General features: G+C 37.1%; 1 protein-coding gene across 3 annotated transcripts in view; it reads right to left on the minus strand.

The window, feature by feature from the left end:
• Positions 1-363: 363 nt before the first annotated feature.
• Positions 364-24,409, minus strand: part of REV3L (REV3 like, DNA directed polymerase zeta catalytic subunit) — a 183,020-nt gene continuing 158,974 nt past the window's right edge. For 2 of the 3 annotated variants that reach the window (XM_032858329.1, XM_032858328.1), the window contains exons 26-32: positions 23,005-23,114; positions 16,330-16,444; positions 12,195-12,332; positions 10,684-10,874; positions 9,193-9,439; positions 7,107-7,316; positions 371-1,520 (exon numbers count right to left, since the gene is read on the minus strand). In XM_032858329.1, the coding sequence (XP_032714220.1) occupies positions 1,380-1,520; positions 7,107-7,316; positions 9,193-9,439; positions 10,684-10,874; positions 12,195-12,332; positions 16,330-16,444; positions 23,005-23,114 (1,152 nt within the window). In that variant the 3' untranslated portion in view covers positions 371-1,379. Of the gene's footprint in view, positions 1,521-7,106; positions 7,317-9,192; positions 9,440-10,683; positions 10,875-12,194; positions 12,333-16,329; positions 16,445-23,004; positions 23,115-24,409 lie in introns of all 3 variants that reach the window. The other variant, XM_032858330.1, reaches the window with a different exon arrangement.

Below are 24,409 nucleotides of genomic sequence, written 5' to 3' on the forward strand. Positions count from 1 at the left end.
AAAAAATTGGCATTTAATTAAAAAAAAAAAGGAATAATTATTGCTTTCCCTCTGGAAAGTCTTGGCTTCATGATTAATTATAGCTAAGTGAAAGTGAAAGTGTACATAGAAGAATCTACTTCTTAGTAGAGTTACTAACTATAAAAGGATGAGAGCTAAATTTTTTTCTGGACTAACTTTTGCTGTCACATTTTTAAAAATCAAGTTTTGGGTGAGGGAATTTGCAGCATCAGTTGTGATATAACAATGAACTAAACTGACTGCATTAAAATTTAGAAAGGAGTAGGGTCAGATGTAACCAACAGAGGCATATAAAACATGACAATAATACCACTGATATCAAGATAAAATCACACTGCCATATTTCATATTTTATTCAACTTTAATATGGTTTCCATTATTAACTTTTAAAAACAAAATGATTTCCAGTTTAGAAAACAATGCACTGACCACATAATTCCTTTTTCATTTTATACAGTTATACAAATATTCTAAATACACATTTTGTGTTCAAGATGATGGCAAATAAGATTAACTGTACAGTACATAAGGAAAGAAAATATTTTAAGCATATTTAGAAGCAATAGAAATGTCTATACAAAACAAGCAAAAATGGAATAAAATTTTTTATTTTTAAAGTATTGCAACAGGCCCACAGGTTTGTAACAAAAATGTCTTTGCACAGTTCCTCACAATGCCCCAGGAATAGCTAAAGCAAGACAGCGGTTTTAGAAAATAACATTTCAAAATGCTACACATGGTACTATTGTTTGCACAGTTTGATCAAAATAACAACTCTACTCTGAGTCAAGCAAAACCTAGAGGAAATATACCTAACAACTTGAAAATCATTTGTATAAAATTCATTGCACATTATTTTACTCAGTTGTTTGAAAAGTAAAAAAGTGTATTTACAAAATATTTCGCAGTCAAAATTATAAAGTGAATGAGTATCTCTAAGTAACACGTCTTGATACAGACAGTTCAAGGAAAACACACGAATGTTTTTTTTTGTTTTTTGTTTTTTTGTTTTGTTTTGTTTTGTTTTGTTTTTTTTAAAGAGGTTTTCAGTGCTCCTTCCACAGGGAAGTAAGTATCATCTACTCAAATGGATTTACAAGATGTTACACATACTGGAGCAAATTCAACACATATGTTATAAAAGGATGAAGAAGAATTTGTACATTGTAAGAAGAGAGCTATTCAGAGATCAACAAGTACAATTTTTAATTCAGTTAGCATAAAAGCCTTCATAGTCTTCAGATAATAGACAGTGAACATACTTGACTCGATGAAAGTTGAGAAAGCACCATGCACAACAGTTTAGTGGTAAACACTGAAAAAAAAAGTAGCACCTGGAATTCTGTGATTTTGACAGTTTAAAACTGGTCTAGTAATTGCCGGAGATATGGTGCCTTGGATAATTCTCTATTTACTCGGGAGAGTTTGAAAAGTACTGGGCAGTTCAGAGAAACACACGGGATATGCCGGTCAAAGCACCCTGTGCAGTTCTTGCAGATCTGAAAGCAGAAGCGGGATACGTAAAACAGTAGCAAAGTCCCTGTATGTGTTAACTGCAAACTTGCACAATCCCTCCTCTCTGACCCACCGTAGGTTACTGACAGACAGATGAGATGCAACACACTACAGAAAGTTTCATTAATTCTCATCTCTGAAGCCCAACTACCCTGATGGATATTACAGGTTACCCTTGAACAACATGGATTTGACATGCACAGGTCCACTTGTATATGGATTTTTTTTTTCCAATAAACTCACAGTACACTATTATAAATGTTACAAATGTTACAAAATTCTTAAAGGAAGCTAGAGAAAAAATAAGTTTTTCTCTAAACGATTGTTTTCTCTAGCTTACTTTAAAGATACAGTATATAATCCATGTAACATACAAAATAAGTGTTAATCAAGTGTTACCAGTAAGGCTTTCCATCAACAGTAGACTATTAGTAATTTAAGTTTTTGGACAGTCAAAATTCCCATGTAGATTTTTGGCTGGGGGCGGGGTAGTTACCCCACCCCTATGTTGTTCAAGAGTCAATGGTATATTAAGATCCACAAACAAGCTACCCAATTACCATGAAAGACTATTTTTTAAATGAGCTATAAACACTAATTTTTTTTTTCAAATTACTCAGATTTATCTTTTTAGATGTCAATAATAAGCGATCCATTTTCTCATTCCAGAAGAGAAAAATGTCAGTATGGAAAAAAAATCAAAAGATAGGAATTAGAAAGTAGTAGTCCGGATCAGTAGTTCTCATATCTTGCTATACACGAGCTTAAAAGTGTACTAACACCCGAGACCCATTCCAGACCAACGAATCAGAATCCTCAGGCAAAAGAGCCTAAGGGTGTGTATACTTTTTAGGGCCCCCAGGTGATCCGGATGTTCAATAAGATTTGGTCTAAAGAAAAATAATTAATAAGGCAATTTTTAGCGGTGGAGAAGCATGATAATGTCTTAATGATCAGATATTAAAGTCTCAGGTCACACGTAGGTTAAAAAGATTATAAAACATGAAAAACATCAAAAAATTAAAAAGGATATTAAATGTGGACTCAAGGGTCAAGCAAGTGCAGGCTGGGTTTTTATCTGAAAGTGTACCCAACCGTGCGTTTACAAAACGGATGCGAACAGCTGCGTCTACTCCAGATGCTCTGAGAGATCGAACTGCTTCAGCAGTTCTCTGATCTGCATCTCAAAGACCTTCTCTTTTTGAGATGTCTCAACATTTTTGTTCTTTGCCCCAAGACCTTCCAGTCACCCGAAGGGCACGTTCTTCTGAGCACACTGCTTACTGTGTCCAGTACTCGGATACCGTCCGAGCGAACTCCCGAGAAACTGGGCACTGACCGAGCGCGCTCTCCGAGGACTAAGGATGCTGTTCTACTAGGACGCCTTTCCCTAGGAGTCTCGGCCAGGAGGCTCCCATCTCTTCCCAAACACAGAGCTTCTGTGCTACAATTGAGTGTCAGCTGCTGGGCAAACAGATCCGTATTTATGCACTCTCTGTGCCTCATAAATAAGCCAGGATGGAATTACTTGCCGCTTGAAATCTTAACTCAATTTTTAGTTTCAAGATCCATTACTGGTGACTTCAACCCTGGAACGCTATAGCTTAATTCAGCTTATGTTTTAAAACTTGAAACACTACAACCTGGATACTTACTTTTTAGCTCATGAGGCAGACATTTAAAAAAAAAAAAAAAAGGAAAGTCTGCTGTAGTCTTTCTTTTTGCTAGCCTTTGAAAAATTTTGAAGACATAAGAAAGCCAATCAGATGCTTATTTCATTCATTTTCATTCTTTCATGTTTATTATTAAAAGTGTTTAAAGCGATGAATTTTTCTCTGAGATCTGCCATGGCTGTCTAGAATCTTATGTGTGTGTTTAAGAGAGAGTTAAAGTTTCCAAGTGTAATGATCATTTTGTTTTCTGAGTTTAAAATGAATTACTAGCATTATAGCATTGCATTGATAAAATGTCGGTAGTACTTCCAACTTTTGTTAGTTTATTAAGGCTCTCTCTCTCTTTTTTTTTAAAGATTTTATTTATTTGAGAGAGAGATGGGAAGAGAGGAGCAGCAGACTCCTGGCTGAGCAGGGAACCCGCTATCAGGACCCTGGGATCATGACCTGGGCTGAAGGCAGATGCTTAACTGACTGAGCCACAAAGGTGCTCCTTATTAAAAGCTTTCTTTGCAGACTAAGATAGGGTCAATTTTTTAACATGCTGTAACACTTGAAAAAAGGTGTATCCTAGAATACTGGCTTTCAGAGTTCGATATATAATCATAATGTCTACCTTATGTTGTTTACATCTTCTATAACTGTACTTTTTGATCACTTGATTGTTCTTGGGCTGAGAAGCATGTGAAAATCTATTACTATATTTCTATTTCTTATTATATCTCCTATAATTTCTGCTTTATGAAAATTTCTACAGATTACTTAGTATACAGGAAACACATTTTAATTCTTTTTTTTTTAAATATTTATTTATTTATTTGACAGATCACAAGTAGACAGAGAGACAGGCAGAGAGAAGGGAGAAGCAGGCCCCCAGCCGAGCAGAGAGCCCGATGTGGGGCTCGATCCCAGGACCCTGAGATCATGACCTGAGCTGAAGGCAGAGGCTTAACCCACTGAGCCACCCAGGCGCCCCCACATTTTAATTCTTAAAAAAAGCTTTAAACTTTAAAATATCTTTTGAAAGATCATGAGTCATCCTTATTTATAAAACAACATCCCTTCTTTTATGTATTTCTATATGAAATAAGACCTAATACTGACCGAGGGATCTAGTTAAATCGATGGCACCAACTAGTGTGGTGTAGGTCACTGAGGGCAGAAGCTAGGAAGGTCCGGAGAAGAGACCTACACAGCCTTTGACTTCAGTGGGACTCCGGAGGTCCTGCTCACATTTGCGCCTTGTAATAGAAGCCAACAAGAGAATCTGCTATGGGGGCTGGTTGCTATCACCAGGGCAGCAACCTATAAAATAGAAGCTGGGAGCACCCCGTGACTTCAGTGGTTGCACGGACTAGAACCCAGCACTAACACAGAAGTGGCTGCAAATGGCCTGGTAATCGCTCCCATGACATACCGCTACTTCCCCTGTGCATTCAGCAAGAAGCTGTTCGTTTGTTCCAACTCTTACTGCCGCCCTGGGCAGGACTCTGCTCAGGCACAGCTGACGCAGCAGTAGGAGAACGGAGGGCCTCTACCCTCACTGGGCTCCCTAGCTTTCCAGCGGGGGAAGACCGACCGACACACAGGCACAGCAAGGCAGAAGAGCTTATGGCGGGAGCCCGCTGCAGGGAAGGCTTCACCGGGTCTAGGGTTTAAGCTGATTCCTTGTAGATGATGATTAATGGAGGTGGAGGAAAGCACTCCAGACAGAAGGAACAGGATTTTAAAAGGCCAGAACACGGAAGAAATTAAAGTGCGTTCATGGACCTAAAAGTTCAGTATGGTATGCATGGAGGGTAGAGTGTAACAGGGAGCAGGGTAAGGGATGCGGACAGAGGTAGCAGGGAGGCGCCAGAATGGAGACAGACGTATAAAGCACACCTAAGGAGTTCGAATTTATCAGAGAGAAAGAGCACCAGACTGGTACTTTTAAAATATAATTCTAGCTAGTGTTTAGGATGGAGATAGGGGCGGCTGCGTGACTCAGTCGATGAAGCCTCCAGCTCCCGATTTTGGCTCAGTCACGATCTCAGTGTCGTGAGAGGGAGCCCAGTGTCAGGCTCTACGCCCAGCAGGGGGTCTGCTCCTCTCCTTCGCCCTCTGCCCTTGCCCTGCTCCCTGCTCGCACATGTGTGCGCTCGCTCTCAGAAAAAGAATGGAGACAATGGCAGGTGGCTGTTGCAGGAGTTTAGGGGAGAGAGAATGGATGATAACAGAAGGGAAGGAGAAAAGTGAGGGTATTTAGAACTACTTAAGGGGGTGGAAGGGGAGAGGGAAAAATCAACTTATTTCGGCGAGCCAGGCTTCTGTGGCGCATCAAAATAACCATCCCTTCACGATTCTACCATCCTTAATGAGATCTGCTTAATGGATTCTGGATGACTGGCTGTGCTCTCGAAAACTTAAGAATTTCCTGCCAATACTAACTGTAGTGGTTAGAATGGTGCAGAGCAAACAGTCTTTATCAACCCTTGATTATCTTCAGAAAATATTCAAATTTTTAAAAGTGTTCTCTCCCTGGTCACCTTCGTGGCAGCTAAGTTTGACTGATTGTGGATGGATACTCTGTCTTGATTCAACAGCTTCTTTACCTTGAGGATAGGGTGCAGAGTATGGCCTTCACGTAGCGGTTTGGATACGTTAGGACTGTGAGGATGATTGTACAAGAGAATTTACAACATCAGAGCTAGATGGGGCCTATAAAAGAGGCCGATAAAACAGGCCAAAGGACAAAGCCGATGTTATGAAGTCCAGACTAGAATCCTGATGTCATTATTATCAGCATAATTCATTTCCCACTAACACACTACCTCTCCATTATTTGGCTGGTTTTCAAACATTTCAATTACTTTATATATTGCTCTTCTAAAATGAGACAAAACAAACTCCACTCCAAAATTGTTTTCTCTAGCCTGAAAGCTAAAAGTGTAATATGAAATGTGATGGTGTAAGATATAATCATTCAAGAAATATACTACTATGTTTTTAAAAAAAACGTGCTAGATTAATTTTTCTTCAGATTTCACTTTCCAACTTCTTTCAAGAGATTTTTGTTGTTTACTTCTGCTAAAATTCCCATATTTGAAAAATCATCTCTGCATTTTATGCCTGTATCCCAGCCAGCTGCTTATTAGCAGTGTAACACAGGGCAAATTACTTAACCCCTCTGTGACAGCTGACTCATTTGTAAGAGTTCTCTTGCCCAGATTAAGACCCAGTTATGTTGGGGCACCTGGGTGGCTCAGGTCATGATCTCGGGGTCCTGGGATCGAGCCCCACATCGCACTCTCTGCTCACCAGGGAGCCTGCTTCCTCCTCTCTCTGTGCCTGCCTCTCTGCCTGCTTGTGATCGCTCTGTCAAATAAATAAATAAAATCTTAAAAAAAAAAAAAAGACCTAGTCATGTTAACTATTTTCTATCTGGACTCAGAACTGTGAGCCTTCCAAGTTTACTAGCAATTCTGTAGGACAACTGGATTTTTATGAGAATGGTATGTAGCTATGGTAGAGAAATTGGTACTTCCTTTAAAAAATACAAATTATAAAAGAAATTGGGTGGAAGAACATCGTAGTTCTAGGTTTTGATAAACACAGTACACTATTCCATAAAAACAAAAAGTTATGAAACAATCAACAAAACTAAAAGGCAACCTATGGAATGGAAGAAGATATCTGCAAATGACATATCTGATAGGGGGTTAATATCCAAAACAATCCATCCTTAAATAATTCAGTTCAATTATGGTATTTTTGATATTTTAAAGTTTATTAACTTAGAATCTTTAGTTTGCTTTTCACCCAGTTTCTTATCTCAAACTCTATTTCAAGTATTGATGACATCTCCCTAAAGAATCCGATTGCCTGGGGTTCTGGGTTTATCTAACAAGGTCATACCTTTACAAGCTGCTCCTGTTGACGTTCCAGCTCTCGAATTTCTTGGTGGAGGACGACGGCGACGTGCTGAGGCTGGCTCCGACATTTACTGCAGATGCCATGCTGCGTCAGGGCGTCACACACAGGACAATGTAAAGTAGTAAAATACTGTGAAATGGTGCCTTTTCGCCCTTCAGGTTCACTTCGAGAGGAGCTGGTGGCTTTCTGGATCTATAAAAACATCAATTCAGAAATAAGTTTCAGGGAGGTGGGCCGAGAGGGGAGTGAAATGGGTGACGCGGATTACAGGACACTTTTGTACATCACGGTGAGCACTAAGTAACGGACAGAACCGCTTCGTCACTACACTGTATACCTGAAAGTAAAGGAACACTGTATGTTAGCCATACTGGAATTAAAATAATAAAACTTAAAAAAAAAGTCTGATCCAGCTTCATAGCAGAGCTGCTACTGTTATGTTAATTATAGGTTTATGAAGGCATTACTTCATTGACCTAACAAATAACGAAGAGCTACTATATGTCAGGTACTGTCCTACACGATGGGGATACAGAAACGAAGAAAATCCTTCCTTTAACAGAACCTAAATATTAATATCATCTGTGTATATATGTACTCATTTAGGGGAAGAAAATGGGTCTCTGTCACTCAGTTTTTTGGCTGGGATATACAGTGTGAGATCATACAGGACACTGGAGATTAGAGAGGACAGTGGAAGAAATCCAGGTTGAGAGTGGATACTGTTTCAGGCCGCACAAGTGGGCCAGGGAAACAAGGCAAGTTAGAAGGTTAAAAATAACTTATTAGGCAGTAGGATACAAAATTCAAGCAAGAGTAAACCTGGAACATTCCAAATGAAATTAGATATATGTCACCTAAGCATTCTTCATTGGAAGGTAATACTAGTTTCAGAGATCGGTCTTCTGGTACTCTTTCTGGTACTATTTCTGGTACTGAAATAACATTTTCATGTTGTTGTTATACCCTTGGTCTCCTCCTGGTATCTTTTAATCACTAGGTATCGAAGTTATTATTAGGCCAAACTCTTACAAATGCCATTGATTTAGCATTCTTGCTGATGAAACGGAAAGTTGTCAGAGCCTTCTGGTGCAGAGCTAGTACCCAGAAGACAGACGGTGGCCAGTGTAACTCCCACCACCTTCGTTTCCAAGCTCATTCTTTCCCTGAGGCCATACATGCTTGTTGAGAAATTAAAAGTAATTTGAGGATCAACTTTTTTTTTTTTTTTTTAAAGATTTTATTTATTTGTCAGAGAGAGAGAGAGGAAGAGAGAGCAAGCACAGGCAGACAGAATGACAGGCAGAGGCAGAGGGAGAAGCAGGCTCCCCGCCGAGCAAGGAGCCCGATGCGGGACTCGATCCCAGGACGCTGGGATCATGACCCGAGCCGAAGGCAGCTGCTCAACCAACTGAGCCACCCAGGCGTCCCTGAGGATCAACTTTTACTAGTTTGCCTAGACACCATGAGTCTTTCGTAGTCGGAGACAACAGCAGATGACTGAGCAGATCCAATTCTGAACAGTAGATAAAAGTCCTCTCCAAGACTCGTGTTTCCCAGACGATTATCCAATCACAGACTGCTCCTCCAGGCTGCCAGGGAGTTAACTAGGAGTTCAAGCAAAATTCCCTTGGCCAATATTCCAAGTTCCAGGTTTTACTTTAGTATAATGCTCTTTTAACATCATTTCGTTGGTCTGATTTCTTCAAGCACTATGTCGAGATACAACATACTACATACATTTCTTAAGCACCCATTCTGAAGGAATTTTTGCTCTCCTTCATTTACTTTTTATTAGCTGGTTTATTATGAAAATTTATCCGAAATAGCTGCAGAATTTATTTTACTCTTCTATAATTTGGCCAATGTGACAGCAGCTCGGAAGGTGTTTGTAGAAAACTTAATTTCTTTTAGGAAACCAGAAGACGGTGGAGCCTTTGCCAGTTTAGGATAACAGAGCATCCGTGTTGCCTCTCATAGCACTTAAATAAACTCTTTAGTTCTACTGGAAACTGCAAGTGAATTCTCTCTACAGACATAGCATAGGTGTACTATTTGGTAGGCTTACCCTTGGTAACTCATGATACCAGCTGAAGACATCAATTCCAATAAGTGAGAAGATTCTTGCCAGGGGCGGCAGGATTTGCTTGGTGATATAGTACGTGGCATTCAGTCTCAGAGCCGGGTCTTGCAGCACTTCCACCGGGCGCCTCACCAGCTGGATAAGTGGCACCCCGGGGGCCCCACAGATGATTACGTAGGGCACTCGCTCTCCAACCCGAGGCTCAGAGCGCCGATCATAAGTAAGCATTTTCCTATTTAAATCCAGAGAGATATTCACTCAAAAACGGTTATGGAAGGCATTTTACTGGAAAATTAAGTGATAATTAAACAATTATGAAACCACGAGAATACAAGGGGTACCTTTATGTTAGAGTTACAACCTTTTTTTTTTTTTTTTTTTTAATACAGATTTTTAAATTTATTCATGGCGGGGGAGAGAGAGAAAGAGAGCGAGCGAGTGATCGAGCGAGCATGTGCATGAGCAGGAGTAGAGGCACAGGGAGAAGCTGACTCCCAGCTGAGTCAAGAGCCCGACGTGGGGCTCAATTCCAGGACTTGGAGATCACGACCTGAGCTGAAAGCAGATACCCAGCCATCTGAGCCACACAGGTGCCCAGAGTTACAATTCTTTTGAGAGCTATATACACTTGACTTAATGAGCACCAAGAAGATATAATATAAGTTTAAAACTTACTGTAGGGGCACTCAGGTGGGGCTCAGTCAGTTAAGCATCTGCTTTCAGATCAGGTCATGACCTCAGGTTCCTGGGATCAAGCCCCACTTTGGGCTCCCTGCTCAGTGGGAAACCTGCTTCTCCCTCTCCCTTTGCCCTTCCTCACCCCACTGCTCGTCCTCTCCCTTCCGTGAATAAATAAATGAAATCTTTAAAAAAAAGATTAAAAAAGATTTAAATAAAATAGATTTATATCTTTTTATTTATTTAACTTTTTATTTTATTTAAATCTTTTTAATTTTAGTTTTTATTAATTTAAATAAAAGATTTTTTTTTTTAAAACAGCTTACATTATAAATCCTTGCTACCTGAAAAACGTGAGTTGCCAGATACCAACTAGCTTAAAATGTTTTCTATCTCTGAAGAATAAGAACTATCATAAATCTAACAGTGAAAGAGAAGAGGAAATTTAGCTGGTTAGATGATCGGATTTTAGAATGATACCATTTAAGTGCTCTGGTAGACTCATATTAAGGACTACCTAGTGATTCTGATGTGGAAAAACAATTCAAGCTCTGTACCAGATTATGATTTCACTGAATGTAGTTTCTCAAGGGAAGTCCAAAAGAGGAATTCCTTCTTCCTCTTCAGAGTTTACACAGTATGGGAGAGCATCTATTTACCTTTGTGAGGCTTTGTCTGGGCAGGTGAAGAAACTGTGTGCCTGTGGACTAGCTGTCTTTTCATCTACTCCAAACCATTCAGAATCCCAGGACTATGCTTGCTGGGTACTGAGAGTTCTACTGTGGTGTGAATCATTACCTTGTAAGTTCAAGGGCTGGCACACAAGCTCCAGGTTTATAGGAGAAACTTCCTCTGTATTCCTTGGCAAAGATAAAATCTTGGATGCTGGCTGTTCCTTCCAGAAGCTTCATACATTGTCGCTGAACATACTGTTTAATTAAACTTATATCTCTTGTTTCAAATAGCAGCTTTAGAGAACGCTCAAGTATCTTAAAAAAAAAAAAAAGGATATGCTTATAAAAATATCCCCTAGTACATTCATCATTGTTGTATTTTCAACTATGTAACTACTGAGTAATTTGCTATCTACCTAAACAATCTGCTATTTACAGTAACTGGATAATAAAAATTATTAAAAATTGGAAAATATTTTGGAGATCTTATATAACTTGCTATTTCTAAAAAGAGTATCACGTAGTTTGAGGAAAATCATATCAAAATAACATGCAAATAAAATATTTGCTATGTAATGAATAACATGAAATACTTAAGCACAAGAAGCCAGACATAATTTCATGTATTGTTTTTTATTTGCCTGTTACAGACTCAGGTGGACCGACAGAAGTTTAAGTGTCATATCACCAAGCAGCGAAATCAAAATCAGTCTTTTGCTTTTTCATAGTGTCAAGAAATATATATTGATTGTGAAAGAATTCTCTATGCTGGGAGTATTTCTGACATGCAGTGGATTTATGTAGCAGATTGAATTTAAATTAGTTCTAGGTTAAAGTTCTGTATCTTATTATGAATACTGGAACCAATACATATTTACTCAGTTTGCTAATTTGGCTTAAGTATGATTCTACCCTTAGAGAAAGAATGCACTGGATGAGATCTCTTCAGAAACTAGTATTAAACATCTCAAATTATATAACATTATATATACAGCATAATATACTGACATTGACAATTATGTATTGTCCTTTTTATGCTCTTATAAAAATCAGTGTGTAGAGTATTATTCCATTTATACCACTTATATTTGGTTTGTTATAGAAGGAGTCTGGGTAAAGTGAGTAAAGTGAGTCAGTAAAGAAAACGTATAAAATACTATTGGTTACAATTACTGTGGCTGAGAAATTTAGGTAATTTATGGTACCACTGTTCAGAAATCTAACTTGTATTTAATCATTCAAGTAAATAAAATTTCAGTTGATCTACAATGAATTACTTATAAAATTATTCTGTTGCTAGTTTCCTTATCCTGCTCCCTAGGTTTTCAGTGTTGTCATGATAACATTGTCATCTCTAGGTGATAGGCAGGAAATTCTTATCAAGTTCATGTGTTGTTTTTTTAGCAGTTGTAATAAAAGATACGTTGTGGGAAGAAGTCAGAAACTAAGGACTAAAATCAAATTAAGTTGTTTTCATTAGAAATGAAATTCTCAAAAATCATATAGTTCCTCCACTAATAGTTATACACAGTCACCGAGGCTAGGAGGGCCACGGTGATGTGTGCTTAAGGATTTTCACCAGATTTTTTTAGCGACTTACTTCTTAAAGACGAAAACAAGGTAGGTAAAACTTACCTTAGAAACAGCAGGGCAGGAATCTCTTCTGACTGTTTCTATTCCTTTTGCATCGAATACCGGATCCTTTTGTTCCAGTGTTTCATACATGTAACCCACATACCTCTTTTTTGTTTGTAAGACACAGGGCAAATATACCTGTAATGGATTCACAAAATGCCTCTCAATAACAATTTTCCCCTACCACAAATATTTTATTTTTATGTCTTTTTCTATCTTTAGCTAAATATTAATTACACATACAGAATCTAAATATGGTTTAGCACCAATTAAATTCATGATACAACATTCAGAGGGGAAAGCACACAAAATGAGTTGTCTTTACTTCCTTACCACTCAGCTCCTTTGTTTGCACTATCAAATTTTTGCCCCTCCTGTAGCTGACACAGCTCTCTCAAAAGTCATCAATCATATCTATTTAAACAATTAGAAATTACTTTAACACCTACATATTTAAAAGTTATAAGTACAAAATTAGAAGTTATAAGAGAATATACAATGAAAAGCCCTGGTCCTCCTGCCTCTACTTTCCCTGCCTTAGAGGCATCCTCTGTTATTGATTTCCTGTGTACCTTTCCAGAGATACTTATATACATAATGGTAGCTTACCATATATATCATTCTGTACTTTGCTTATTTCATTGATACATAGTAGTCCATTATGGGAAGGTATCCCAATTTACGTAACTAGTTACTTACTACTGTGGGTCAATTTGGATGTTTCCAACCTTTTGTTATTACAAATTGTGTTCCAGTGAACAACCTTGCATGGAGTAATCTACTGGATAAATTCCTAGGATAACAGTCATGGGCCCTCCACCTCCTTTTAATGCTACCAAATTGGTCCTTTTCTCTGTCCCCAAGCTTTATCAATAATTGCATTAAATGTAAATGGTCTAAACAACCCAACTAAAAGGCAGAAGTAATCAGGTTGGATCTAACCAAAAAGTGAGATACAGCAATAAACTACTAAAAGTATACTTCAAGTGTAAGGACATAGAAAGGTTACAAATAAAAAATGGAAAAGGATATGCATGCTAACACTAATCAAAACAAAGCTAGAGTAGGTATATTAATATCAGAAAAAGTAGGCTTCAAGATAAGAAATATTATCAAAGATAACAGTATCAATTTGTCAGGAAGATACATAATCCTGAATATGTATGTACCTAATAAGAAAACTTCAAAGTGCATGAAATAAAAACTGGCAGAACAAGAAGGAATAGGCAAAACCATGATTATACTTGGAAACTTCAGAACCTCTCTCTTAGAAATTGACAGAAAATCATTAGGAATATAGAAGGCTTCAACAATACCACTATTAACTTAAGCTAAGTGACACTTATAGGACATTCCATAAGCAGAATACAGATAGCTTTTAAGGTCACATGGGAATATTCATTAAGACCAACCATAATATGCTGGACCAAAGGACACATTTCAATAAACTTAAAAGCATTAAAATCATACACAGTGAATTCTTTGACCATAATGGAATTAAACTGGAAATAATAACAAAAAGATTTCTAGAATATCCTTAAATATTTAGTACTTAACATAATTCTAAATGACAGTAGATATATCATTGAAACAAATGAATAATAATGAAAATACAAGATACCAAAATTTGAAGTTAAAGTAATATTTAGAGGGAAATATATATCTTAAAATACTTACATTAAAAAATATTTAATATAAATGACTCAGACTTCTAAATTAAGAAGACAGGAAAAGAAAAGCAAACTAACCCCAAAGTAAGTATAAAGAAGGAAATAATAAAGACTGGAAATTAAGGAAATGTTCTTCAAAAAGTTCAGTAAATGGAAAAACCTCTAGCTAGATGATCAAGGCAAAATAAATAAATAAATAAATAAGAAAAAAACCCACACTAAATTATCAATATCAAGGAGGGATGTCACTAAACATCTTACAGAAATCAAAATCATAGGAAGTATAAATAATTCATGCCAATAAATATGACGACCTAGGAGAAATGGAAAAATTTCTTGACAACTGCAAGTTATCAAAACTGACATAAGAAAATCTGAATATTTCAATATATATATTAAAGATGTTTAATTTGTAATTAAAAATCTTTGACTTCCCTCCCTCTCTCTCCAATAAAATATCAGGATCAGAGAGATTCACTGGTGAATTCCATCAACCATTTAAGAAAAAATAACCATACTAATCTTATATACATGGGAAAATTTCTAACTTGTTTTATGAAAATAGCTTTTTTTTTTTTTTTGGCCCAAATTCAATACAAGAAAAAACTACAGACCAATATTCATCATAAACATATACATCATAATCCTTAACTAGTGTTTAGTTTCTTTAAGAAGGTTTGCCTTTTTTGTTTTCATGTTAGGTCTGTGACGTATTTCAGGTAAATTTTCATGTCTGGTGTCATGCCAGATGGGTTGAGTGAGTGTCCACACAATATGTGTACTTCTAGGACAGCACTCATTCTTACTGTTTTCTAGCTGTTCTCCCTGTCTGTGCGCCAATTAGAATGCTCACTCTTCAGGGCAATACCATATCCTAATCTTTGAATCTCTTCTCGCACAATTCTTGCTGCGAAGTAGGTACTTTCACCCATTTCACACCTGTTCTCTTAAATCAACCACTTCTAACTCCTATCATTCCTTCTTTCTCAGTATCTCTTTAATTGTCCTTTCTTCATTTTCCCTAGTTCGGGCTATGCAGGTTGCACCCTATCTTGAGATTCCGCTCTCCCAATCCATCTTGTATACCATCGTGAGGACAATCCTCCCCAAACACCTCTGATTATGTCATACTCTTGTTTAATGAACTTTTCTGAGTCAGTTTAAACACTTTAGCTTGGCATTCAAGACACTCAGCAATCTGGTCTCAACTCTATTTTCCAGACTTCTCTCCCTGTACTCTCTATTTCCAATATTGTGTTTTTCTAACTCCATATTCTCCTACATACCATTTTCTTCTATGCAGAATGACTGCAGCCCCATGGCTGCCTATTGAAAATCTAACCATTTTTCTGAGACACAGTGCAATATTACCTCCTACATGGGGTCTCCCCATCCAGCCCAGGAGGACATAGTATCTCCTTTTATCTGTGCTCTTATGTGTTTAAGGAGACTGCTCTCATGAGACTTTCTGTAAGTTTAAAATAAAAGATTTCTAATTTTTCCTTTTAGGTATTGGCTCTTAGAGAGTGGGACTGTTGTCTTATGCTTCTTTGCATGCGACACCTCTCCTAGCTTAGTATCCTTTATGTAGAAAGAATTAAATACATATTTGATATCTAAAGTAAAATGAAAATAGTCTAAGGTCCTTATGGCAGACTCTACTGTCCAAAGAAATAGTATCTGCCATCCCACATGGTCTTAACAGCGTGACTCTGACATTGTTCCCATTAAGAGATGGGAGTCTATGTTCTCTCTTAAATCTAGACAGGCTATGATGCTGTGTGACTTTGAAACAAGGTCAAAAAAAGCAAAACAGCTTTTATCTGTTTTTCTTCGGAATATTCATCCTGGAACTTAGTCCCATCATGCTGTGAGGAAGAACACATAGTCTCAGGGAAAGACCCAGTGTAGTTAGGTGTTCCAGCTGACAGCCCCAGATGATGCTGCAAACAGCAGCCAGCATCAACCCCCAGATAGTAGAGTGAGCAAGCGAATTTCAGCCATTAGCTGTTGGTTGGATTACCTTCAGCTTTTAAATTTTCCCAGCTAAGGACCTAAGCATTGTGGAGCAGAGACCTGCCATCTCTGCTGCACCCTTTCTGAATTCCTGACCCATAAAATCTGTTAGCATCATTAATAAAAAGGGTGACTGTTTTACATCATTAAGTTTGGAGGTGGTCTGTTACAAAGCAATAGTTAACTGGAACAACCTTTTTATTTCTTTACATAAAGACACTACTAAAAATTTTTTGAGAAAATTACACAAAACTAAGGTAAAGTATTTTAAATTTAACACTTTGTAGACACTATTACTACTACTACTACTACTATTACTACTATTATAGGGTCTACACTTTGTAGACCCTATACTACTACTGATTCTGAAAATGTATTCTGCAAGTCCAAAATCTCTAGAAGGTATGTGAATTTTATATGTGATTACTAGTACTAATATATTCTCTTACCTTTTCAAACTTCAATTTCACTGGTTTAGGATTGGTAGCAGTTACAGCTTCAGCAATTTCCTGACCAATCTTAAAAGACTGCTCCTTAGTGGCTCCTTTCAGTAGCACAAACATACTAAGAGGATTAAAAAACGAGGAAGTCATTGTAATAATAAAGTTTCATCAAGAGTAACTTTCCTGGCTAATACTCTAATACCAAAGAAACCCTCCCCCCACACCCTCTTCCTTATTAAGTTGCTTCCCATCTAAATTTTCTTGTTTTGCCATACTTTCCCTGTATATCTTATTACAGATCTTTAAGACATTTAGTATTTCTAGTTTGGCTACACAGAGACCAGCTTAGCTGTCAGAGCTGCCAAGAAGGTCGTGGGTTATTCCTAGATAATAATGGCTTTATATGACACACAATTACACCAGTCCTAAAATAAGAGAAAATGTGATTATAAAGAAATGGAAAATTTACTTGTGATATGGGAGTAAACTTCCTTATGGCAGACTGTACTGTCCAAAGAAACAGTATCTGCTATCCCACATGGTCTTAACAGTGTGATTCTGACATTCTTCCCATTAAGAGATGGGAGTCTATGTTCTCTTAAAAGACAACTTAAAAAAGACACACATATATTTCATAATATAAGTTCACAGAAGAAATGTTAGAAAACATAAAGGACAAAGAAGAAAACAGCCACCTAATCATACCATTCAGAAAAAAGGCACTACAAACCTTTCTGGGTGTATCTGTAAATTTCTTCTCATCTGGGATCACAGATCATTATTGCTGGATAACTTTCTCCTTTCATTTAGCTGTACATCTTAACATTTTTCCACATTGTTTAGTTCTTTTAATTATTATTTTTAAAAAAGATTTTATTTATTGTTTATTTGACAGAGAGAGACACAGCGAGAACAAATTTCTATCAGTGAAATTTCTGGGTAAATGGTATACACTAAAAATGTTTTTTGAAAGATACTGTCAGGGCACCTGGGTAGCTCAGTTGTTAAGCGTCTGCCTTCAACTCAGGTCATGATCCCAGGGTCCCAGGACTGAGGCCCACATTGGGCTCCCTGCTCGGCGAGAAGCCTGCTGCTCCCTCTTCCCACTCCCCCTGCTTGTGTTTCCTTGCTCACTGTGTGTCTCTCTGTCAAATAAATAAATACAATCTAAAAAAAAAAAAAAAAAGACACTGTCTATAATCTGAATTTTAGAAAGATATTTCTAATGTACAATTCCAAGAGCAGTTTATGAAGGTCAAGAAGGAAGAATTTCTAATATAAATAAAAAACTGCAATACAAAAAATACTCAAAAAAATGTAACAAACCCCCCCAAAAGTATGGGTATTTTTCTCCAGCATAATGCAGAATAATAGCACAATCTGTGATCAACAAAACTAATAGCTAATAAACATATTTAAATAAGAGTTATAAAGTTGATCTTCATGTATAATTTTTTGGCAAATTTTATCATTTATTTACTTGGAGAGAGAGAGAGAGACAGAGTGAGTGAGTGCAGGGGGAGGGAAAGAGGGAGAGAGAGAATCTCAAGCAGACTCCGTACTGAAGCATGGAGTCCAATGCAGGGTTCAATCCCGTGACCCCGACATCATGACCTGAGCTGAAATCAAAAGTTGGACGCTTAACTGACTGAGCCACCCAGGCGCCCCTTTGCTTATAATTTTAATGAAAAGATATTAAATAGCAGAAATGAACACTATCTTGAAACATGATCTTAAGATTCTTGCTCCTAGTCTTGGGGCCACCTAAACCAATCTCTTATTTCTTAAATGTTTTTTATATTCGACCTCAAATCTCATTTGGATGGTTTCTTTGGAAAAGCTTTCTCTGCCAATACTGGAGATAATACTTAGAATCTGATATGAAAAGTTTAAGAAAATGAATATTTATTCAGTATCACTTAAGGTCTTTAAAATAAAAATGGTCTCAATCTAAATTAATTTTAAAGGCTATACTCCAAACCACTTGAAGCTTTCTACAATATTTTTTTTGCTAGGCCCATCTGATGCTGATTACACCAATACAACTTTATTTTTAAAACAGATTTTAAAACTTCCTTTTGAAAGATTATTTTCAAAAGCAACTTTACTGAGATATAATTTCAATATAACAAATTGAATACATCTTAAGTGTACAGTTCCATGAATGTTGACAAATACATAGCCTTCTTATGGGCTGAACTGTGTCCCCCTAAAATTCATATGTTGAAGCCCTAACACCAGGACCTCAGAATTTAAGTATACTTGGGAGAACGGAACTTTAAAGAGGTGATTAAGTTAAAAAGAGGCCCTAGGTTAGGTGGTGAGATGAGCCTAATCTTACTGGTGTCCTCATAAGAAAAGAATATTTGAATATACAAAGGAACACCAGGGATACATGTCATGTGAGGACACAGAAAGAAGGTAACCACCGGTAAGCCAAAGAGAGAGGCTTCAAGAGAAACCATATCTGCTGACACTTGATCTTGAACTTTGAGCTTCCAGAACTGTGAGAAAACAAATTTCTGTTGTTTGAGCCACTAAATCTATGATACCTTAGAAAAACAAAGCACATTTTCATCACCCCCCAAAATTCCCATGTGCTGCTTTGTAATAGTTTTTCACTCCTGGCCCTAGGCAACACAAAACCTGCTATTAATTACTACAGATTTTTTTTTTTCTTTCAAGAATTTTCTATCAATGGAAATATATAGTATATACTCTCTTATGTCTGGCTTCTTTCAGCTTGTTCTTCAGATTCAGCCGTGTTGCTGAAGTAAGAGTAACTGGTCCCTTTTTATTGCTGAGTAATAGTCCATCGTATGGATATGCTACATTTGTTTATCCATTCACCCTTCAGTGGAAATTTGGGTTGTTTGTGGTTTTAGACTGTTATAAATAAAGCTGCAATAAACATCTGCTTCAGGTCTTTTTGTGGACCTAAATTTAAATTTGCTTTAGGTAAATATCCAGAAGTAGAACTGTTGAGTCCAATGTAAAGGTATGTTTAACTTGAGGTGTAACTGCCAAACTTTTTTTTTTTTTTAAAAGATTTTATTTATTTATTTATTTGGCAGAGATCACAAGTAGGCAAAGAAGCAGGCAGAGAGAGAGGGGAAGCAGGCTCCCTGCTGAGCAGAGAGCCCAATGTGGGGCTCGATCCCAGGACCCTGGGATCATGACCTGAGCCGAAGGCAGAGGCTTTAACCCCCTGAGCCACCCAGGCGCTCCCCAAATTTGTTTTTTAAAAGATCACTATGCTTAAAATGGTCAGGTGCAATGATGATGAAGACGCTTTGAAATTAAAGTACATATATACACATTTCTATAAAATGCTAGGACAGGAAAAACTAAGCTGTGGTAATAGAATCACGTAAGTGGCAGCCTGGTGGTGGGGGATGAAAGTGAGGGACTGATTGTGAAGGGATCCAAAAGAACTTCCTACATTGGCAGAAATGTTCTGTACCCCCTAACCGAGGTGGTAATTGGGTTCACGGATCTATACACGTATTTACTGAACTACACGCTGTGCATTTTTAAACAATTGTGCACTTAGTATACCTCGATGGATTTGTTATCTTAAAAGTACTTTATTAGAGGGTGTATGAGATTTTATCCAGTAGTTAGTGGGTTTGAGTCCATCTATGTTGTTTTGGCCAGTTTTATTTGGAGCTAAGCTTCAAGACAGCTGGCCAAGCACTGGAAGGTCACTTAACAGAATGGAGGGGAACAGCCTACATATGAAGAGACAATTTTAAGATGAATTTCTTTGTCTGTCACTTATGCTTTTAATCTAGTTAAATAACATTTATCTTTGGTTTAAGAGATCCAAGTACACATATAGAGCAGTGATTTTCACATGGCAGAAAGTGAGTGGGGATATTAGAATAACTTAGGAGGTCTTTCTCAACTATAATCAGATGAATTTCCCAAGAGATTCTTTTAAAAAAATTTTTATTTTTGGGCACCTGGGTGGCTCAGTTGGTTAAGCAACTGCCTTCAGCTTGGGAGTTCCGGGATCGAGTCCTGCATCGGGCTCCCAGCTCCATGGGGAGTCTGATCTCCCTCTGACCTCCTCCCCTCTCATGCTCTCTCTCTCTCTCTCAAATAAAGAAAATCTTTAAAAAAATAACAATAAATAAAAAAAATTTATTTTTAAAATTTGAGTGTAGTTGATCCAAGAGATTCTAGACAACTCTTATTAACTGATGGGAGCAGGTCACATCCCATGAGGATGCAGTAAATATGACTGAGAACCATTATTCTATAAAATAACTATTTGAACTACTAGTCAATAATATTTTAAGGTGTCAAAAAGTCAATAATATTGTAACTTTGTATGGTGACAGTTGGTAGCTACACTTATCATAGTGCGCATTTTATAATGTATATAATTGCCAGATCACTGTATTGATCACCTGAAGCTAATACTGTATGTCAATTATATTTTAATAAAAAAATCTAACTACAGTGTGTTTATTATACTTTCTAAATGGACAACAATGCATAACTGCTTTAGAAAGAGAAACACCCTTCTAAAAGTACTTTTGATGCTTTGGTAACTGATCTCCCTTACCTAGACCCCAAGATTCATAAAAACAGCAGTCTTGAAATTGGAGGGAGGCAATGGTCATTCACCATCATCTATCAGATTTCCTTCATTCTGATTATAAGACAACTGAGTTCCAGAGGGGCTAAGTGATTTGTTAATGACCACACAATCAGCAAGGAGTACAGCTAGAAAGGGAATTCAGATCTCCTCATTCTCAGTTAAGAACTTCTTCACTTCACCAGGTATTATCTATTATCCCTAAAGCAATGTTTCTAGTCATTTATCATTATTGTCTTCTCAAAGAAACAAGTTAAAAGTAAATATAGTAAGAAAAAATAATTAGTAAGGAATAAAGTATTGTTGGGTGGGGTTGAACTTTGTGGGACCTAAACCCGTTGTACTATCTAAGTACTATTTAAGTTTTGCTCCCAATTTGTATTGTTAGGGTGATACTATTACCACTGATAGTGCATGTCCTGGAGTGACTTGCCCTCATACAGTATATTTCAATGAAATGATGAATAAATTTATTTGATTGGAATCATAAAACACCTGTGAATTCTGACTTAAGAGAAAGCACCAGCTGGGAATCAAAAAACACTGAGTACTACTTTATGGCTCCACTGCTGATGAGCTGGGGATTTTAGACATGGGAAAATGTGCTTTTATTATCATTATTTATTTATTTATTAAAAAAATTGTTAAAAAAAGTTTCGGATGTAGTGTTCAATAATTTATCAGTTGCATACAATGTGCTTTTAGGCAGTACCTGTGAATGTGCCTCTAATGGTTCCTCCTGACAGTGTGAAAACTGCTGACCTAAATAGCACCGAAATCGTCTTCCAGCTGACATTCTGTGAATCTGTGTTTTTTGGTTTGAATTCTTAAAGAACTTAAAGGCTAAACAAAATTATGACAACCAGAATCATGCCAACTTCTGATTCTCTGTGTCCATCAACCATGGACACGTACGATCCTGAATTAAACTCAGCAATTTAAAGGTTTAACTTTGTCTTCTTCCCTAAATATTCGCAAGGAGCTCTGCTAACAAGGGGCGAAATGATGTTCTAGTAACTCTTATTTTGCCAGACTACTCAGCAGAGGTGGTTTTACAAAGCAGTAAAATACTCAAACTTCAGAGTGGCTTTTGATGGGGAGGAGTAGAGACTCTGGATAAATCAGGGCCTGGATAACTTGAAAGTATCCCCACCTGTTAGTAATGAAACAGCTGCTGTATGAGGTAAGGTCTCATTCAGCATTAATATGATTATGCTGACTGCATGTGCATTAAAGAATGGAGAAGATTAAATGCTGTTTAAAGATTACCTAGAAGCTGTTTGTAATGATTAGAAGCGTTATCTCCTACTGCTCTGCTAGTGCTCAGAGCTCCCGAGGCAAGTGCTCTTAGCATGATCCCACTGAGACACTAAGCCTTCCATATGAAAAGAATATCAGACTCTATGAAATCTGCATAATACCTATATTCTAGAAGAATTTTAATAAGTCATACAAATAAGATGGTACATAAATACCTGGGCCCTAATAAATACCAAAGCAAGTAACTAGGCTGAAGTTATTAATTCAGGACTCAGAGGGAGTCCTGTCCTTTGTCAGTCCACGGATGATGGGCTTCAGGAAGACTGTGAGCCTTCTGGAATCAAATGGAAAACTTTATGTGCCTATAGGCACTTTTTGTAGAAGATCAAAAAGATTTTGGGACCTAGTGAAAAGTTATACTCATGGCTTTGGCAGTACCTTTCAAAATTAAGACATACATTTAAATTCAGAGCTGCACCTATATGAGGAATCATTTACATTTTTAAAAGTGGTTTCTTTATAGACTAGACTCCTGTATATACAGTATTTTTGCAGATCACTATCTACCTGGCTACCTGCAGGGATGCCATGGGATTCTCTACAAGTCTGGCTCAGGACACTTAAATCTTCTGTCTCTTAAAATCTTATCTGGTAAGTCAGGACTTGAGCTAATCAGGATCACAAGATCATAAGGATTGGGAAGGACTTAAGTAGAACTCTGTTTTTAGCAAGGATTACCCTTAAGATAGTTCAAACACTGAAATGAATATCTGAAGAGATGTAAAAGGACAACTATAAAGCAGAGAGTTCATTACCTGTCAGTATCTCCATATACAACCCTAGCGCCCCATTTCTTGGTATCATTCACCAGTTTAATAGCTCGTTCCAAGGTCTCTCTCGCTTTGTGAACAATACTATCACCAACCTGCGGGTACAAACACACTGGAAGTTATTTCTTAACATAGCTTAGTATAAATCAGTAGACTAACAATACTTTTCATTACCAAATATTTCTAAAATTGAAATAAGGAGAAAAGAATAAAAAAGAAAACAAAAGTCTTCAGTGTCATCATTCTTTTTGTAAGGACTCAAGAAGAAAATAAAGTGAAGAATTTAAAGAAAGGAACCAATCAATACACAGACTCACCTGTGAGTGTATTAGTTAAAGTGCAAAGGACTGCACTTTATACAAGATACGTAGATTCATAATTCCTGGAAGAATTAGCCTTACTTAAGGAATTTTTCAAATGCCTTTATAACCAATTAGCCAGGGACTTATTCTGTGTATGTGCATGAATGTATGTGTATCTTTCAAAAATTTTCTGTTGTAGTGTTATAATTTCAGTATCATTAAAGTTAACACTGAACTTTAATCTCAGTGATTGGTTATACGTAATTTTTAGAAAATAAAGAACACAAAGAAAAATGTATAATTATATGATGGAAAATATAAGTGTTCAATTTAAATTAAGTAGGCAGATATATGTCTAATAAGGGTACTTTCTTATTTATTTTTTATTTATTATTTATTTATTTTATTTATTTGCACATGCACAAGTGGGGGAGCTGCAGAGGGAGAAGCAGACTCCCTGCTGAGCAGGGCTCAGCTTGATCCTGGGACTCTGGGATCGCGCCCTGAGCTCTGAAGGCAGACGCTTAACCAACTGAGCCACCCAGGTGCTTTTTTTTTTCTTGTTTTTTAAAGTAATCTCTCCATCCAACATGGTGCTTTAACTCATTACCTTGATATTAAGAGTTGTATGCTCCACCAACTAAACCAGCCAGGTGCCCCTAAAAAGGCTACTTTCATTGGTCATTAGTGAGTTTAAACAAAGATCATGGCATAAACTATCAAAACAAAAAGATGGTAGATCTTGACAAATATGACTAATTATATTTTACAGTTAAGTAAATTGAGACCAGCATGGGACTGCTGCTTCATTTATTAAACTCATAAAAACTAAGAATTGGGGAAAATTACCCTTCGGCATTATTGGAGCATTCCTTTTAAAATTTTAAAGAATCATGCACTTTTGTGTAAAGAAGCAAACAAAAGTTATAATCATCCTCCTTTTACTGTAAAATTCGAATCACCTGAACTAAATGTAGGACGGGGTAAGTGTTTAAAAGGCTGAGCTCATAAAACGCTGTTTATAGTTGCTTTAAAAAGGAAATATTAAATGAACAAAGGAATAAATTTAAAAAACTGGTAGCAGACAC

This window comes from Lontra canadensis, unplaced genomic scaffold (assembly GCF_010015895.1).
Source record: "Lontra canadensis isolate GAN:19392208 unplaced genomic scaffold, GSC_riverotter_1.0 scaffold14, whole genome shotgun sequence".
Classification (NCBI taxonomy): domain Eukaryota; kingdom Metazoa; phylum Chordata; class Mammalia; order Carnivora; family Mustelidae; genus Lontra; species Lontra canadensis.